A 21520-nucleotide genomic window follows, 5' to 3' on the forward strand; every position below is an offset into this window, starting at 1 on the left:
TAACAAATACAATTCTTTAGTGTTCTCAGTAGTTAATAATGTTTTACATTTTATATTTTACATTTGCAGTTAGATTAATGTTCAGGACACTTTGCGTAATTATAAAATGTATTTTAGAGTTAATTTCCATGCAAATTTATACAAAAAAATGTCCTGGGGACTGAAATGTTACCCATTCGGTGGAATGGCTCTTATACTGTTAATTAAATAGTTAATAAAGTATATAGTTAATAAAATACATTACATAGATTTTCAAATAAATATATACTTTAATCATTTAAAATTAATATTATTATATTTTATACAATAGTTACCACATAAAAAAAAAAAACACATTTCATGCTGGGAAATGGCACAACATTGTTGAATGAAAAATAGTTTGTTCAGATAACTTAATTTGGATAGTTGGGACAACAAACAAGTTTTGGACAAATACTTGAGAATTTAAGTGAGGTCAACAAATAAACTTTTGTTAGTAACATGTTAAGAACATTCTTGTTTTGTTCATGTTCAAATAATCTTTGTCCAAGCTGTTGTTACATTTGTTAGAAGAAAATGTTGCTAAAAAAAGTTTTTTGTTGACCTTCCTTAGATTCTCAAGCATGTCTGAGATTTGTGTTGACATGAGACATGTGGCATTATATGTGGCTATATGTTCTCCTCATTGCAACTTAATTGCCCGGGTGAAATGGGTAAACTGTGTGCCTTTAAAAGAGGCAATTTATGTTTGTGTCTCGTAAAAAATGGAGATGGAAATCAAGGATTGTAGCTGCTTGCATTGCTAAACATTCTTTGTTTGTCTTGACAAGAAGTTTTAAGTTCAAAATACTACCTAAAATTTACTTTAACTGGAGAAAGTTAGTTGAATTAAAAAAGTTGAATGTGGTAAGTTGACTTATTATAAGTTATTTAAAAAAAAAATTCAGAGTATTGTTAATTAAATATAGTTAATAAAGTATATATTTAATAAAATACATTATATAGTTTTGCACATTTAAATTTAAAAATAATAATGAAATACTAATTTCAGTGTATACTGTTAATAAAATATAGTTTAAGTATATAGCTAACACAATACATATGCGAATAAATATATACAGCTGGCGAAATTAAAAAAAATAATTCAGTTAAACTGAAGCGCAATTATAAATAATTCAGAAATGTACCTGTATTTTAATCATTGAAAAATAATATTACAATATTATACTGAAATAGTTTTGTAGTTAATATAATACATTAAATAAATTTGCGATAAATACATACAGCTGGTGAAATTTTCAAAATAATTCAGCTAAACTGAAGCGCAAATATACATAAATCAGAAATGAACCTAAATACTGGAAATGAATAGGATTTATGAATAAATAAATGCTGAGAGTGAATATGGAGACGAAAAAACTAGTAACTTTTGCTGCTGTTACAAAAAAAAAATCTACATTCACATTGACTTGCACAAATAACTGCAACCGTTCATACATAAACATATTTTGCTTTTTATTCAGCCTGATATGAATTACACATGATAAAAGAGAGGATCATCTTAGAGTTATGCAATAATAACCTCCCTTCCCTTTATATAAACACCCCGTCACAGACAGTTTCTACATCACCCTAAAAGAACAGAGGCCTCGGTACATGCTAGACTTCACCTGAGGTTTGGCTTCGGAATTGTTTTTTTATGTCCTTTTCATATTTCCATTACTAGACATGTAATATTTTCCTGTTGTAGCAGTTGCAAAGCTGTCCTTAAATATTCAAAAGTGGAATTACGGGAATGTCTTAAGCGGAAATTAGAGCAGATGTCAGGTGAGAAAACGGCCCACATCAGGGAAAAATGGGTCAGAAATAGGTAGAAAAAAATGTTACTATTAAAAAGCTGAGCTTTATTTTTCCAGCACAGTCAGAACTGCATCCTTTGAGATGTTGATTAGTATAAATAAAGGAATGAATGATGAAATATTACTGCATATCATCTGCACACTGAAACAAACATTATGCATTGGACCGTCAGCTGCCCGATAAATCTGAAAAAGTTGTTCTTTGTGATGTTGCAGAACGAAACACATTTTGCAAGTACAACACAACGTAATGCAAATGAAGTTGAAACGACATCCTTCTGACCAAAAACAGGCACTAAATTTGTTCCCAGCACCACTTGAGACTAATGAATTGTAACGACTACATGCTCTGAAATGCTCAAGACATCGACCAAATCCTGCTCACGGACGTCTGGAGGAAAAACTCAACGCAAAAGTTCTGCTCGAGTGACAACGTCTGTCAGAGAACAAAAAAGGGCCAGAGAAGAGCAGACAGGGACAAAAACTAGTGTTTATATGACTTTTTTTAAAGTCTTCGAATTGACAAAGTGCATATTATTTTCGTTTACGTTACACTTTTGAACAGGATTCCAAGGTGAATCTCGCAAAGCCTGTCGAGAACATGTCTGGGCTGCGTTTCACCCCCAAAACTAAAGAAATAAATATTTCGCTCAAGGAAAATGAAGCCTATTTTAGGACCATTATGAGTTTTTACATAGTAACAATTTTCATGACAAGCAAGCACATTCTGTAATGCAATACGCAATAAAAATAACTGTCACAGTAATGAGAATCATTATTGAGAATAAAAAAAAAGGCAAAACATCTGGACACGTTAATGTATGGAAGCTTGTTTCCGCCACAGAAGACGTATTTACATCTCGCAATTTTGACTTTTTTTTCTCAGAATTATATGATGTGAAGTCAGAATTGTGAGTTATAACGTCAGAATTGCGTGATAAACTCACAATTGCGAGAGAAAAAGTCAGAATTGTTTACATCTCAATTCTGGGAAAAAAGTTGTTGCGAGATGTAATTGCGAGAAACTCACAATTGTGAGATAAAAAGGCGCAAATTATCTTTTAAAATGGTTTATTATGTGGCGGAAACAAGCTTTCATATTAACGAGAATTTGAGAACACAAAATTTGGGGGTAAAATGTGACCTGGACATATTATTTGCGATATTCACCTCGTAATGAATATTTCTTTCTTTTAGGATATACACAAATGAGCAAAAGCTATTTTATGCCCCCCACCCCCTCATCAGTTTTCAATGCAGCATTTGTATTCCTCCTCCCCTCCTCCTCCTCTCCTTTCCTGTTTTTACTACCCAGCCTTAAATTCCCACTTTCCTGTCCCTGGTCCTTTAACGTGTCGTTTAGATAAAAGTAATGCCATGCTGATAGGTCGTAAAACTTTCTTTCATTCACTTACTTCCACCTCTTCCCCCCCTTCACATCGCCGTTAAGATCGTCCCAGTGAACGTTAATGAATAAAATATATATTACATTTGTCATTAAATAGTTTTGTCTCTTGCACGGTCTGCATGCATTAGGAACGCAGGGGCAGCCTAAGGACGGGGGGAGGAGAAGGCCATGTTGTCGTGCTAACAGTTGGGTCATGTGATAACGGTCATGTCTGCGATACAAACTCGCTCCTTTGGTCCACAAGTACACTGTTCTGCGCTTTCACATCAACCAGAACAGTCCAGACTATGAAACTCCAGTGTGTTTGAGAGTGTGTGTGTGTGTGTGTGTGTGCATGTGTGTGGTCAGTTTTCACTGGGGTTTTGCAGCAAATCACTGAAGCTTCGTCCCCAGCTTTCGTTGTCTGTTTCTGTACGAGAAGACAACAAAAGAAGAAAATGTAAGCCAAAGGTTTAGAAGGCACTTTCCACAAATAGGTTAAAGCAATAAAGGGGTAACTAACGAAAGTTAGTTTTTCCATTAAAATTGTGACACACAGGAAGTGACATCATTTGGATATTTTCTACAGTATAGCAGGATGACGAGTATCATCAATCTCATTTTTACACACATTGTAGTGTTGACTGCATTCATCAAGCTCAACCAGTTACCAAATTCATCAAGACTTACCAAATTTATTTAGAAAAAATGATCACAAACCTATTTTAAAAAATAATATATATATAGTTTATTAATAACATTAAACTACCGTTAAAAGTTTGGTGTTGTGACGATTTTTTCAATGTTTTTCAAATAAGTCTTAAATAAGTCTCTAGTCTTATTTCATGGAAAGTGTCAGAAAGGCCCTCAATCTGATATTTGCCGGTAGATTCTGCATGGTGAGTTTACCTGGCTTCTGATCTGGTTACCGTGTATTCAAACCACAGGATGTTGGGAATGAGACTTGTATCTCTCACCAGAAAAAACTCTGAGATAGGCCTGAGAAGAGAAAGAGAACCCCATCATGATCGTGAAACAGAGCTCTGTGTGCATTATTCAGGATGAGGACACTGTATATGAACATCTGTGTGAGTGTGTTTGCATCATTACCAGGCTGCTATCTTGGGAAAGAGTGGCGTTAGCACCTCTTGGGTGATAAAAAACCAAACCACTCCCATCACCATGCCGGCCACGCCCCCATAAATCACCTGACTCCAGGTGTGGTACAGGAGGTAGACTCTATGAACACACGGGACAACATATGCAACGCATCAATAATACTCCAACACTACAAATAACAAAGATCCTGCACTCGCTTAAAAACAAAAAACAAACATTACCTGCTGTATGAAACGGACAGAGCCACGGCCAGTAGAATGATGGACAGTATATGCCGCCATAACAATTCAACACACCTGGCATTGTTCGTTTGATGCATTCTGGGAAAAAGACCAATCAAATCAGACACATTCTTTTATTTTGATTTGATTACAATTTCAAGAGATTCAGCTGTGCATGTTACACTGTGGTAAAAAAACCCATTGTGGCACACAAAAAGCCACATATTTCCACATGAAACATGAAGCAACAAAGTATAATAGTTAGTTACTTTTTCAAGACAATAACACATTCAGAGCTCCAGACTAACATAGGAGTACAAGCAGAGAATTTAGAGGCAACACCTTAAATCGACCTGCAATGCAATTGTTCACATTTAGAGCTTTGAAGTGCTGGAAAATGTTGTGTGAATCCCTTGATAAGTGCTTGAATTTCACTCTCAAAAGAGTGTACGAACCCTGAAAACATTCAACTATATCTGCCACAATACCATGGTTACAGTTAGCGTTACTACATTAAATTCATGGTGAATGTTGGTGATTTGTGGATTGAAAGGCCTTCTATAACGTGTTCGTTCATAGCACAGTGCTTCTCCTGGCGCTGTTTGATCTGATATGGTTTATAACAGAGAATTCTGCGCCGAATTTGAAATGCAATGTTATTAATTCTGCAGTGAATTCCAGCCCTTTCTCACTGGATATCCCAGGGCGGAAATGGTGTCACGTAATCGCGATTGTCCCTTGAGTAAACCTGTTCTGAGTGCTGTCTAATATTGGTCCGAGCTGATAAACTGCACAGCTCAAACGACTAGCGCGGTTTCTTCCCGCTTTTGTTTCATTTGCCATATCAAGCATTCTGCGTTAGTTCAGGCAGGCCAAGTAGTCAAGCTCTGCTATCAGCTGATTGGAAAAATTCCAACCCCACCTATATCAGCTGATCCGATTCCTATGCACTCAATTGGCAACTCTCAAAAAGGGCGCCTTACTTAAGCAAAGCTTCAGTTCAATCTGCCTGCTTGGCTGCTTCTGCTGAACGCTGCTTTGCAACCCACCTCCACCCCAGCTCCTCATTAAACTGGGTTTAACTTGATGTCATTCTGTTGTCATTGATGCATACTCTGTTCTAAATGGGGGATTTCGCTCCCCACCCAGTTTAAAAAAATTGGAGGTTGTCCCCAGAATCTGCTGCTGTTCCCTGTCTTGGCTTTTCATGGAGCTAATGAAAAGGACGGGGAATTAAGAACCGAGCCATATCGGCAAATGTTTTTGACTTAAGTGGACCTGACTGAACTGATGTTTCTCATATATGCAACAGAAATGGCACCTCTTACCAGCTGGGTAACGTGGTGGTGGCACCAGTGCGACCTCTAACAAAATCTAGTTGCAAAATGGGACCATTTGGTCAAAGTCTGGAGTCCTGACATCTACACACACATTGAGCTGAACAAAGAAAGTGTTCAGTGTGTAATCTCCAGTGTAAATATTTCTTGTTTTATCCTATCCCACATAAAATAACAACAACATATTACTTCGTTATTTGAGGCTGACTGCATTAACTAAAAACATATATACTACTTAAGTTCTACATATATATACACACACACACACACACACACACACACACACACACACACACACACACACACACACACACACACACACACACACACACACACACACACACACACACACACACACACACACACACACACACACACACACACACACACACACACACACACACACACACACACACACACACACACACACACACACACACACACACACACACACACACACACACACACACACACACACACACACACACACACACACACACACACACACACAAAAGTTCTGATAAGGTTATGTGTAAAGCTCCTTAATCTAGACAGAGAAACACTAACTGTCTGAAAAAAATAAGATATTTTTTTGAGTAAATATTATTCATTCTCAAGCAATATTCTCAGTGTTCTATCAGCTATGACATATTTAAATCCAGTATATTTTGTATATTTTCCAATATATTTTCACTGTATGAGCCCATACAGTGAAATGCATATCCATATTTTCATGTGATTTGACAGTTTATTTTATATATCAAAAATCCAAAAGGTGTGCATCATACCTGACATCTAGATGAACACTTTACATTCGGTTTTATGACTAAGTCATTCTTTTCAAATGCTATTGAAGTTAGAAACGTGTATAACAATATCGTTTGTAACTTTAGAGACGGTCCCTAAATTTGTGCCACATCAGATGCGCTATGCTTCTGCTGTGATCTTTCTTTGAAACTATTTTCGCTGCTGAAATAGAACAAAAACAATCAACCACTGTATTACCACTGTGACTGTATTACACGCCACAGCTAAAATCTACCCGCAAATGGTGGGTTAGTGGGTGTTAATGTTTAGCTCTATATACAGCTCTGGAAAAAAATTTAGAGACCACTTAACATTGATTTCTGAACTTGGAGTGGTCTCTTAATTTTTTCCAGAGCTGTGTGTATATATACACAAATATACACACACTACACTTGCATCATACACAATACACTAGAGCTGCAACTAACGATTATTTTTTCTGTCGACTAATCTAACGATTATTTTTTCGATTAGTCGACTAATCTAACGATTATTTTTCCAGATTAATCTTATTATTCTTTTTTACTGATTATTGTATTTCAAAGAGGGTAGTGAATTTGTATATTATTTTAACATGAAATCAATGAATGATGACAATATTAATTGTATTTCAGGAAGGGTAGTGTACATAGTATGCCATTTTATAAAGAAATATATGAACACAAGCTTTTTAAACATAATATATAATGATACTATTCATCATAAAATGTATACAGAGTAGGCCTAATTAGGAAAAGTTGTTTACTATAGTAGTTGAGTATGATTTACTTATTGATTTTTGTCAATAGTAAACGAAAATGCACTTGTATTTATCTGCAAAAGGTTCACATACAGGAGCTTTCAGCATAGTGTTAATGTATAACTAGTCGTCTATTTTGAAGGTGCATAAACAACGACTAAAGCTGCCAGAAGTTTTTGCCCAAACTTCAAAGACACATTTAAATGATTAAAGCTAGAGGCATATCTTAACTTTAATGTTACTTTAATCATGTAAACTACCTATATACAACAAGTTATTATGCATATGTGTTTGGGACAGAGCGGAACCAGGTCGCATTAACAGCAGATATATGCAGCCCATAATAAATAAAAGCACGAGACGTACTGGGGTCGGAGAAGAACCCAGGAAAATGTGACGGTCTGTTGCAATACACGCGCCACGGTTCAGCTGCGCGAGAGAACACTGGCAGCAGGGTTGCCAGGTTTACACAACAAAACCCACCCATTCGTTACTCAAAACTAGCCCAAAACAAGCCCAATCGCGTTTCGGGGAGGTTCTTTGGTAAACATCGCGTTCGGGGGGTTAAATATGCGTGTTTTTTTTGCTTCAACCCGCGGACATGAGACACAGCCCGCGGCAACAGTGTAGAAGTAGCCCAATTCCGCGGAAAAAAGCGGACTTGGCAACACTGACTGCAGCGTGAAAGCTCCTGCTCTCCACACACACAGCTTCTGCTCTGCCACCGCGCACAGTGTGAAACCGGCGTTACAGAGCGAACAAAGCACAGTTTTATTCGGCGTCTGTTTAAAGTACTCCCACACTTTTGAATGTCGCGGTTTGGCTTTATATGATAAATGATCATTTTCACTATGCCCGGGAGCAGAAGCTGCCATTATTCTAGATCTTCTGTTCCATTCTCGAACGTAAATATTGTGCCGCCGACGCGTCGACGCATTTCACGCACGTCGACGTATTTTCGTAGTCGACGTCATCGACGACGTCGACGCGTCGTTGCAGCCCTACAATACACACACACACTACACATACATCATACACATACATCATACACATACATTTACACACACACACACACACACACACACACACACACACACACACACACACACACACACACACACACACACACACACACACACACACACACACACACACACACACACACACACACACACACACACACACACACACACACACACACACACACACACACACACACACACACACACACACACACACACACACACACACACACACACACACACACACACACACACACCTGAATGATCATGTGACACTGAAGACTGGAGTAATGCTGCTGAAAGTTCAGCTTTGATCACAGGAATAAATTACATTTTAACATATATTTAAAATGTAATAATATTTCACAATATTGCTGTTTTTATTCTATTTTTTAAAACAAATGCAGCTTTGGTGAGCAGAAGAGACTTTTTCAAAATGATAAAAAAGTTTTTCTAATAATGAGTGCGTCTCTTTTTCTTGCTAATACTTTTCTTTTTCATTTTAGTAAAATGTCATGAAGTAAAAATTTGAATGCCTTACCTTAAATAAAGAAAAAGAAAAAAGTATACAACAAAAAACCAGATGAACTGAGAGTGACTGGAAGGCATCCCGTACTCTGTTGTGACCGAGCTGTGACCTGTTAATGAGAGACAGACCACAGACAATTCAGTAACTCACAAAACGTTAGCAATGTGCAAAAGTAATTGACTAGCTGGGTACTAGTTATGCACCAACTTGTCAAACAACTAGTTAGTCAAACAACCCTGCATTTATAGTAACACAAAAATGAGAATAGCTATAAGATACTCAGTCACAAACCAGGGTTAACATCGTTAACTAAAACCATTAAAAACAACATTTTTAAATGTTAAACATAATAAAATAAAATATAAAAAAAAACTTCAAGCTTGTTTTATTTCCACCAGTTGTTTAGTTTAACTTGAAGTACTAAAACCGAATATACTAAAACTTTATAGACATTTAATAAAAACAAAAAACGAATAAAAATGACAGAAAAAGTAACTATGATTAAAGTGAAAACAGAAAACATGCACATTAAACCCAAACTAAAATATCAACAAAACCTATAATAGCATATCAATGATATTCGAATAGCACCGTTACAACCACAACCTACTAGTATTAATAGCACTGAGCTACAATAACAATATGTTGTCTGATTGAACGTGTCCTTTGAACAGAATATTTGAACAGTTATTTTCATATCTGAATGCCTACTGTTAACAAAAACAAGATTGCAGGAGCTTTTGGTTATAAGACTTCCAAAATATGAACTAGGTAAAGTTCATGTGGCGGATATCGCTAAACCTCACTGAGTGGTGCAAGAGAAATTTCAATTCAATCAATGCTACTGCTTATACATGATCAATTTTGTTGAAAATATCATTTGTTTTTGACATGTACATAGACATATGCGTGTGTAAAACCAGTATTTTTATGCATTGATACATTATGTATTTGACAGAGGGATTAGGAAAGGAGGACAAAAGTAATTGTTTCAAAAGAGTGTTAACTGTTTAAGAGTGTAAGGGGACGAACTGAAGGTCATGCTGTACATGTAAGGGCTAGATTTTGATTGATAAGCATGGAGATATGTTACCTTTTTATTTTACTACTGATCATTGGGCCACACTTTCTGTCACACACTTGGGAGAAGACTCAGACACATGTATTTAATTTATCTCTCTCCCTCTCTCTGATGTTTCAAGCGAATCTACAAAAGCTGTGAGAAGCAACATGGGAACAATGCTTCTTTTTGCGGTCAAGGTCAGTTCGGCCAGGGAGAGTTTAGGGAGTCAGATAAAAATGTTTTTCTGCATGTCAGGTGGGCATATTACAGGATGTTGAGGAAGACCAAGCTGGATGAAGATGAACCGGAAAACGTACTTATATGATAAAAGGAAGTAGGAGGCTTTATGATAATCTGCTCATTTGTTTATCCAATCAATTTTGAAAGTCTTTGTTAATGTGCATGGTTTGACTGAATAAATATTCTGCTCATGTTGTAGCTCTCTGAGATATGTTTCTGTTGTAATGCGTCACATTACATTGCTAATATTGCATATTGGCCAAATATTTGAATTATTTTAAAGCTAATTCATGCAGTTTTGCATATAAAACAAACATCTGTTTTAGGATGTTTAGATTTTTACTGGAAAATTCCAAACTTTTCCAGACTCAAATGTCCAAACCTCTCTGGTTTTTCAGACCATATTTAACATAAATTAGCATTATTTTCAGCATTATATTTGGTATATAGTACAGCAATCTGAAAATATTTTATTTTATGTGTTGTTTATTGGAAGTGATAACGCTTACATGATGAGAAGAAACCTAAAAGCTTTATAACACACATTCACCTCTGACATGTCGCTTTGATTCTGTAAATGTGGTTTGATGTGGCACGTTCACCAAACAGTACAGTCTGATTTAGATGGTCGTTTAATGCTTTATTTGTTGCTGGTTTGAGTGGCACGCACATTTATTTAGTGAAGTTGAAAAAAAGATTCAGAAAGTCCATGAGTGTCTGTCATTGTATCGCCTAAGTTGCTAACATGATTATCATTCACGTGAAATGGTTGCAGGTGAAGCACAAGGGTTGGTCCATGAACTACCCATTGTGTCTTTGAGCACGGTCTCATATAGTCAGACTTGTGTCTATTGCCATAAAGTCTGGTCCAGTTTTTCAGACTATTCTGTCCAAGAACCGCCTACTCAGACTGTCTAGCCGACATGTAAATCACTACAGCAGTTTGTTTTGTTTTTACATGCCGTTTTGTGGCATGGCAGTCTACATACAGAACACACTGCCTCAAACTAAACGCTGAATGTCTTTCAAACAGGGATAACTTTGTATTAAAGTCACCAGATCTTTCTGTACTGACCCTGTGTAAAGCTTGACATATAAAACAATAGTCATTAAAAAAAAGGACAAGTTTATCCTTCAGACAAATTATGAAAATTTTAAATAAAAAAAGTTTGTGCGTGTCTTTTTGTTAGTTTATATGTCGAAGAGGGAAAAAACGTTCTAACATTCAGTTTTCATGGTACCCAGATTTAAGATATTCATTAAACTTCGGTATGTTTAAACAACACGCTGATGCTACTTACCCCCACACGGCCGAGGCTCCTGTACAATGTGTTTGAGCAGCCAGTTTAGCCCCTCATTCATGATCAAACCACCAAAAAAAGAGATCTGAGAGAGAGAGAGAGAGAGAGAGAGAGAGAGAGAGAGAGAGAGAGAGAGAGAGAGATCACACACAAGGGATAAGAAGCATAATGCAGAACAAGGTGGTATGCGAGTAGTCATTACACCCCAGCAAATGTCAAAATTTGATTGATGACGACCGTTGACATCTTGTCTTTGAAGTTGGTGACCTCTGAAGGCTGATTTATACTTCTGCGCCGTAGCCTCTACGCATTGATTTTCATGTATACTTCTGTGTCCTTGTCCGCGCTGGCGTGCAGTTACACATGCAGATGGAGCATATGTGCCCCTGAGGGAGGGGTTCTGGCAGACCAATCACAGCGCTTGTGGTCCGTGTAGGATTGACGCGCTGTTACATTTTTGGAGAAGTGCACGTCAGGCTAAGTTGTAGGCTACGCGTGCAACACAGCCTATGACGTACACTCGACGCAGAAGTATAAATTGGGCTTTTCCCTTCCCTATGAGATCACCTTTGACCTTGGGTATCATCCGGGGATCTTTATGACCATTGCATATTTGAAATAGCGATGTTGGCTATTTGAAGGGTCGAGGGTCACATCCGCAAAGCACGTGTGCTGGCATTCTGTGGGGATCTCCTCTCTAAATCTACATCTAGTTTAAGGGAAAGGTTTTTTATCAGACCAAGGGGTACTGTGGATCAGATGTTCTCACACACACACACCATTGGCTCTGTAAAAAGAACTTATCTATATTTTAAATGAAATTATTTCAAAATAAATAAGTGTTTATATATATATATATATATATATATATATATATATATATATATATATATATATATATATATATACATACATAAACACACATACATACAGTGAGGAAAATAAGTATTTGAACACCCTGCTATTTTGCAAGTTCTCCCACTTAGAAATCATGGAGGGGTCTGAAATTGTCATCGTAGGTGCATGTCCACTGTGAGACACATAATCTAAAAAAAAAAATCCAGAAATCACAATGTATGATTTTTTTTAACTATTTATTTGTATGATACAGCTGCAAATAAGTATTTGAACACCAGAGAAAATCAATGTTAATATTTGGTACAGTAGCCTTTGTTTGCAATTACAGAGGTCAAACGTCTCCTGTAGTTTTTCAGCAGGTTTGCACACACTGCAGGAGGGATTTTGGCCCACTCCTCCACACAGATCTTCTCTAGATCAGTCAGGTTTCTGGCCTGTCGCTGAGAAACACGGAGTTTGAGCTCCCTCCAAAGATTCTCTATTGGGTTTAGGTCTGGAGACTGGCTAGGCCACGCCAGAACCTTGATATGCTTCTTACAGAGCCACTCCTTGGTTATCCTGGCTGTGTGCTTCGGGTCATTGTCATGTTGGAAGACCCAGCCTCGACCCATCTTCAATGCTCTAACTGAGGGAAGGAGGTTGTTCCCCAAAATCTCGCAATACATGGCCCCGGTCATCCTCTCCTTAATACAGTGCAGTCGCCCTGTCCCATGTGCAGAAAAACACCCCCAAAGCATGATGCTACCACCCCCATGCTTCACAGTAGGGATGGTGTTCTTGGGATGGTACTCATCATCATTCTTCTTCCTCCAAACACGTTTAGTGGAATTATGACCAAAAAGTTATATTTTGGTCTCATCTGACCACATGACTTTCTCCCATGACTCCTCTGGATCATCCAAATGGTCATTGGCAATCTTAAGACGGGCCTGGACATGTGCTGATTTAAGCAGGGGAACCTTCCGTGCCGTGCATGATTTCAAACCATGACGTCTTAGTGTATTACCAACAGTAACCTTGGAAACGGTGGTCCCAGCTCTTTTCAGGTCATTGACCAGCTCCTCCCGTGTAGTTCTGGGCTGATTTCTCACCTTTCTTAGGATCATTGAGACCCCACGAGGTGAGATCTTGCATGGAGCCCCAGTCTGAGGGAGATTGACAGTCATGTTTAGCTTCTTCCATTTTCTAATGATTGCTCCAACAGTGGACCTTTTTTCACCAAGCTGCTTGGCAATTTCCCCATAGCCCTTTCCAGCCTTGTGGACGTGTACAATTTTGTCTCTAGTGTCTTTGGACAGCTCTTTGGTCTTGGCCATGTTAGTAGTTGGATTCTTACTGATTGTATGGGGTGGACAGGTGTCTTTATGCAGCTAACGACCTCAAACAGGTGCATCTAATTTAGGATAATAAATGGAGTGGAGGTGGACATTTTAAAGGCAGACTAACAGGTCTTTGAGGGTCAGAATTCTAGCTGGTAGACAGGTGTTCAAATACTTATTTGCAGCTGTATCATACAAATAAAAAGTAAAAAAATCATACATTGTGATTTCTGGATTTTTTTTTTTAGATTATGTCTCTCACAGTGGACATGCACCTACGACGACAATTTCAGACCCCTCCATGATTTCTAAGCGGGAGAACTTGCAAAATAGCAGGGCGTTCAAATACTTATTTTCCTCACTGTATATATACATACACACACATACTGTATAATAATAAACATCTTAATAAAAGTTATTTAAACAATGTAAACAGTTATAGTTAACTAAATTAATAAAAATAAGAAATATCCTACTTTTTTCAGCGAGCTGAAGTAGCAGCTCTTTTTATATGTCATGAATGAATTGTAAAATATAAAACCTCAGAGTGCTTCTCAAAGTGCTTCTTGCGGTAATGCCTGACAGTCTCTGAGACACAGGGGGTGGAACTGCCAGGATGAACCAAGCCTAATGTTTAACTCATTTTAAAATGCACAATAGGAGATTCTCCACATGTGTGCGTCTTCAAACAACGCCGTATTGATGCATGAGTCACAGTGTCGGCTACCCGTAACATCATTCACCCTTAGGCAACCCTTTACAACAGGGGTTATCAGACTTGGGGCCGGGGACCCCCAGGGGTCCTCCAGAAGGTTCTAAGTCAGGGGTCTCCATACTCAGCCCTGGAGGTCCTGACCTGCAGAGTTGAGCTCCAACCCCATTTAAACACATTTGAACCAGCTAATCAGTGTCTTGGACAGTACAGAGTTTGGTAGTAAAGTCTGCCAAACATTCTAACCGTTTCATTTCTAAATGTTTCTCTCCTTTCTTGCCGTATACATATTTCCAGAATTGTATACGTTTGCTTTGTATCTATAGTGAGTTTTATACTTTATCTCACTCACTGGGGTTGTAAGGCAGTATTCTTAACGCAATACACAAGCTGCTTACATACATTTATTGCGAAAGTTGCTTAGTTTATTTTTCAGGTTTATACACAATATGTTACATTTATAATGTCACACTTACTATTTATCTAAACTTTTTCCATATATAAAAATATACAGACGGATATACAGACGGAGGGGGTCCCTCATAAAAGGTTAATAATTTTTGGGGGACCTTGGCATCATAAAGTTTGAAAACCGCTGCTCTACAATTAGGGCTGTAACGATTTGACCAAAAATAAAAACCTCGATTAATTGAACATTTGACCTCGATTACGACCTCGATTACGATTAATGATTATTTTGCTTTTTGCTTCTTCTTTTTTTGCCCTCATAAGGTTTTTGAGTAAGTTCACTGATAAGGTTTGTACTGTAAATATTTTCTACTATTAAAGGTGGAATTTTTTTTTCTAATGAAAAAGTGCATTGTGATTTTAAAATACTTGAAGAAAACTTTCAGCAGTTATTGTCTATGGAGCAGATTTCTGTTTGTTGTACATCAGATACAGATAAATTAACACTGTAGGCCTACATTACATTTATTTGAATGCATTAATGACAGAGTGATTGTGTGTGTGAATTACTCATACCGTCTCTATTCATTATGAAGCTGTGGTTTGTACTTACTTCAAAAGGTATTAAAATGTATGCCTATAACGGTTGAGTTTCTAAGCTCCTTTAGTGACTTTACTTTAGTCACAGTTTCTGTCTGAGTGTTCGTTTGTCAAAATATATCAGGTATTAGTTCAACATAATACACATCTGATGGTCGAAACTCGCTTTAATGTTCAAACTGGCAGGGCTTAAACCACATACAAATGACAAGCTTTGTGAGGACGCAGGTAAAAGAGGTCTGACTTCAGGGCGCGCGTTTTCAGAGACGCGACTCGGCTCTCTGTGTCACTGAAAACAGCTGAGCACTGAACGGAGAAGTTTTCCGTATTGTTGTTGTTGAATAGTTCACAATCGCTTTAAATGTTGAAACTGGCAAGCCTTTAAACGCATTTACTTGACAAACTTTATGAGCACAAAAGTGAAAGCGGCTTCGGGGCTTGCGCGCGCTGTCTGTGTGTGTGTGTGTGTGTGTGTGTCAGAGCGTAGGCTATAAGAACAGCAATTAACTGACCTGTATAAACTGTGTAAAACATGCAGTTACTATAATGATTCTGGGCATCTATAAACACAGATAACTGCTCCTGCATCTGTGTGCCTTCAAACTGCACTTGACGTGACTGACGGGGCGGAGTCACGTGAAAACCAAAATAACCGACATGGGAAAAATACGTTGGTTAGAGGTTCTGAATGTCGGTTTCGGTTATTTTTCGATTAATCATACAGCCCTATCTACAATGCGAGTAAATCACTCGCATATGTGAATAAATCTTCACTCTGGGCGACTACATAATGTCATTGTCTATCATTAGCCATTGGCTAATAAATGCTTAGATTTTACTCTCCAGTGTTAGAGGCTAAGAATAAATTAAGCAAAGATATATTTTCACTCGCTGAACACTCTTGACTGAACGCTTGAGAGTTTCGCTCTCCGTCAAACGATCTGTACGGTTTCAATTCAACTCATCGGATACGAGAGTCCCTGTGTTTGACGTACCATAAACTCTAGTGTGAAGGCGAACATAATCTGATCCACAGTACCTCTTGGTCTGATAAAAAAACATTTCCCTTAAACTAGATTTACATATAGAGAGGAGATGCCCACAGAATGCCCTGTGATGGAATGTGGAAGCCAGATCACGTGCCCTGCAGATGTGACCCTCGACCCTTCAAATAGCCGTGTCACAGTACAAAATGATCAATCTTCATATTGGTCACCCGGAAGACACCCAGAGGTCATAGACCAACATTGCTATTTCAAATATGCAATGGTCATAGGTCATAAAGATCCCCAGAGGATACCCAAGGTCAAAGGTGATCACATTGGGGAAGGTCAGAGGTCACCAACATCAAAGACAAGAGGTCAAACATCATCAATCAATCAAATTTTGACATTTGCTGAGGGGAGGGGACTATTTATATGGCTTGGGATGTCCTGCTGGTTTGTGACATCATGTGGCTCACCGTATGTAGTTCTCTCTTGAAGACGATCAGAGTGACGAATCCGACGAGGATCGCTATGGGCAGCAGGCTCATGAAGGCCAATACCTGCCCCGTCAGATCACCTGGACAAACAAACTGGAATTTAGACTCCTCCTTCTGAGCCAGTCAAAACAAACTGTTCAGAATAGTGTACTGCCTTACTACTCGGCATTAAACCAAAAGTTACGACATATTTACACACCCACTTGGATTAAAATGCTTATTTCACAGCTGATAAAATGAGTACTGGACAGGACTCAACTAAACTTAATACTCAGATTTATGCTTAATAACCATTAAAGTCGACATAAAATGAAATTTCAGCCAACTAAATACATGTTGTTGACCTTATTCATCAATGCGTGCATACGTTTAATTACACGCTTCCATTCTTCCATTTTGACCTCAATGTTTCAGCAAAACGTCATATCTGGATTTTCCGTTGAAAGCGATACGCCTTTCTGGTGACATATGCAGGACTTCTGTCATTTTAAGAGGCCGTTTACATGTCACATATTTTGCGCACTCAAGTTTGTCATTTTAAATGTAAACGCATGATAAGTGCGCACAATAGAGGGCACCGCAGAGATGAAAAACATCCCAACTTTCAAGAATGCCGCAAGCGCACATCAGTTCACGTGATAAGAACCAACCAATCAGCTTCACCCTTTCCGTTACGACATTGAAAGCTCAGCCAAACTGTGTTTTCTTTTTCTTTCGCTTCTCCGTAAATCTAGTAACAGAGCTACTGCAAGGGAATTTTGGTGCTGGAAATTCATTTACCCTTTGCTGAAACGTCCTTGTCATCATGGCTTCATCTCTTGAAGCCTATACGGAAGTGAATTAAACTGCAATTTATCGACTGGCCACGAGAGACAGGCTCCAAAAGGGAGTCAAATTTGTATCTCCCCATGTTAAAATGTTTACAGCCTTGTACAAAAAGTGGTTTTGGTCTTCATGACAACTGTGAGGAGGGAATTTTTTTATAACTCATCCGTTTAAATTATATTAAGCCTTAAAGTTCTGCATAATCAAGGGCGTGGCCACTTGAGTGACAGGTATGGTCAAGCTAGGCAGGTGTGGTTTCAGCAACTAGGCACCTTAGCTCCACCCACAACCCGCCTCTTTGCCCATTTTCAGTTATCCGGGAATGACGCGCTGCCAAAATGGTGACGGCCCACTTTAGGTTAATTTGGACCTAAACGCTCAATTCATATGGATTAGTTTTACGATATCTTTATGAACTGTTAGAAGCGCCAAAATGGTAGTTGCGTAGCTGTCAATGGAGGGACAGAAAGTTCTCAGATTTTATCAAATTTCTTAATTTGTGTTTCAAAGATGTACAAAAGTCTTACGGGTTTGAAACGACATGAGGATAAATAAATTATGACAACTGCATATCTATATCTCAACATCCAAAGAACAATCGATGCATAGAAGCAAGTCCCCGGCATACTTTTCTTACACTCGGATGTGTCACAATATGAAACTTTGTACTGTCGCTACTTTAATGCCAAAACATTGTTATGTAAAATGTATTTTTAAAAATTTTATATATTATTTAGCATGGCATTAGTTATTCAACTTTGTGCTAGACACATGAAATCTTTCATTCATTTTTAGATTATTCTTGCATTAATAAGACATTACCAATAGTCAATAATAGGAATTATTATACAGAAATATTAAGGAATAATAGCTTAACAGCATTTTAAAGTGTTTACGCATGAGAAGTCAGAACTCTGAGAGAATTGTTCACAAGTTGTTATATATATATATATATATATATATATATATATATATATATATATATATATATATATATATATATATATATATATATATATATATATATATATATATATATATATATATAAAACATTGCATTTTTATATTGTTACACTGCATTTGCCTGCACATTTAGTCTTGTTTTATCTCGTGGCACGTTTTATCATCTCATGCACCATGAATACATGACAATTTAATGTGCAAACATATCAAAACTATGCGACAGGAGTTTAAAACACGGAAGATGTTCGTGGTTTTATTCATGTTCCGCATCATTTCTCTGTGTTTGGCATTAGCATAGTATATTTTCGACTTCCTTTGACATGTTCCAGCGTTTTGGGGTCAGTTTATATATTCCCAAACCCAGGGAGACCCTCACACAAGACAGGACCCAGAAAGGGTGTGATGCAACCGGGAATGAACTGGATTAACCCAACAGAGCCACGAGTCTTTCCAGAAACTTACAAGAGCAGTTGGGTCTTATGTGCTTGCATTAGACGCAGTCACCTGACTATAATGCTAGTACTGATCACTGGGTTATCGATTCAACCTTGAATTAGTTAACAGTTTTATTAATAAGCCGTAAATATTACTGAGAAACTGAATAAGGGTATCCCAGTGTGGTGTACTAGTGAGCGTATAGGACCACAGCGCATGCGCACTACACAAGCGCACTATTTGGCAGCAGGCGTTCCGTTCCCTGCAGAGCGAAGAAAGCGAGCGCACTATTTGGCAACCCAGCCCTGGCCGTGTCCATTCAGCTGCTCGATGTTCCACAGAAGTCGCGGCGCGAATAAAATGGCGCATGATGATAGGAACGGCTTCGCGGAGAGAACAACGATTTAAAAATGCTCTTACCAGCCGGATACTCTACGTGGGTTAAGGATATCGACCGCCATCGAGGTGGTGCCGAGCACTGCTCTTCCGACGCCATCTTACCCGGACACCGGGCATCGGTCGTCGACCAATCAGAATGAAACGCCCCGACGCATTCGACCAATCAGATTCACCGGACGCTGCTACGACGCGCGGCCATTCACCAAGCGCATTCTCAAAGAAAAAAAAAATCTGCACGGGAACAGCCGTCCAATCAGAGGCGCGTGGTTAAGAGGATGGGCCAATCCGAGGACGTTTGACTGGACAAATAAAAATCGGATTTATTCAAATGAAAGAAGAAAAATTAAGTGAATGGAGAGATTCTCTTCAATTGATATTACCGTAGTATGTGAAGGCAATGGCATACACGCCACACTCACTCCGGCCATTACATACTTGTTGAAAAACTTTCACAATTCGAATAAATCAATATATATATATTACAAAAAAAATATATATAATAAAAAAACATATATATATATATATATATATATATATATAAATATGTAAAAAATCTAATATATATATTATATATATAAATATGTAATGTATATATGTAAAAAAATAATATATATATATATATATTATAGAGTTTGTATATATTATATATATATATATGTGTGTAAAATATAAATAGGCCTATATACAAATATGTAAATATATATATATATATATAAATAAATAAGTTAAAAAATCTATATATATAAATAATATGTAAAAAAAATGTATATATAAATATGTAAAAAATCTATATATAATATATATATATATATGAAGTCAAATACTTCATTTTAACATGAAAATAAGCACCAAAAAAACACTAGTCAAGTCACTGCTATTACCTCAGGCTTTTTTGTATTGGTTTTTATTTTAATATTGGTTTTGAGTCAATTAAGGTCTGTGGTTATCATTACTTGAAGACACTTTTTACATTTTATTCTACAAGTACACTTAGTCATAACTCAAACGTAAATTTTTATGCTGCTAAATACCACAAGGATGTGAGTTTACCATGTTTAAGGGATTGGACAACGGGTTGTAGTCCTTGTATTGCAAATAGCAAGGTTAATTCAAATGTTACCCAAAATATTGCAGCAATGCTCAAATGCTACTTAGAAATGCTTTGAGCTTTAATACAAGTCTGAAGGTCCTTTCAGGCACAAATACATTTAAAAAAAAAGGTTTAAAAAGCATTGGGTCAAAGGTCACATTCAATAGGTTTCTTCTAGTTACCACTGTTCCAGAAGGAGATATGAATGGTCAGTAATGACACGTTTTAAAGACCGATAAAAAAAAAGAAAGACTTTATGTTGGCTAGGGAAGGCAAAATGACAATACAATAATAAACCAATACAATGATTGAAACCATTAATTTGTAAGAACAAAAAGGCATTTGAAGAACACAAATACACACACCAAGAAAAGTTTCAGGGAAATAAAAACGCGAGTTGTTTCCACCACCCCGGTTCGTCCTCTTTGGCCATCATTAGTCACAATTCGAACACAATTTTAGACATAAAACATTATTGTTCAGTGAATTATGTGGGGGCAGAATACAGCAGCAGTGAAGGGAAATAACATCCCGATTCAATGAAAACATTCCCATATAGACACCGTCATTTGATTCGGTTATTATATGAGAAACAGCACATCTATTGGAGCAATCAGGAACTGTACCATAACTTAATATAAAAATCAGAGCATCTGTTACTGTCCGCCAGTAACTCTTTTAGCACATTGGTGAATCTTTTATAAATCACATCAAATATCAATAATCTTTAAAAGGGCCGATGCTTCAGAAATGGGACACAGACACGAGTGACTGTTTCAGAGCTTTAGCAAGTAAAAAGATGTAGCAGCGCAGGTCAAAACATAA

At 37.5% G+C, this 21520-nt stretch overlaps 1 protein-coding gene across 1 annotated transcript; it reads right to left on the reverse strand.

Moving 5' to 3' along the window:
• Positions 1-1477: 1477 nt before the first annotated feature.
• dolpp1 (dolichyldiphosphatase 1) lies at positions 1478-19719 on the reverse strand. The gene is made up of 8 exons (XM_079835123.1): positions 19627-19719; positions 16963-17063; positions 11604-11688; positions 9012-9108; positions 4566-4664; positions 4336-4464; positions 4135-4224; positions 1478-3655 (listed from the first exon to the last, which is right to left on the reverse strand). The coding sequence occupies exons 1-8, from the start codon at positions 19700-19702 to the stop codon at positions 3619-3621; spliced, it is 714 nt and encodes a 237-aa protein (XP_079691249.1). The 5' UTR covers positions 19703-19719; the 3' UTR covers positions 1478-3618.
• Positions 19720-21520: the final 1801 nt, after the last annotated feature.

Source organism: Gobio gobio (assembly GCF_949357685.1).
Source record: "Gobio gobio genome assembly, chromosome: 14".
NCBI classification, from domain to species: domain Eukaryota; kingdom Metazoa; phylum Chordata; class Actinopteri; order Cypriniformes; family Gobionidae; genus Gobio; species Gobio gobio.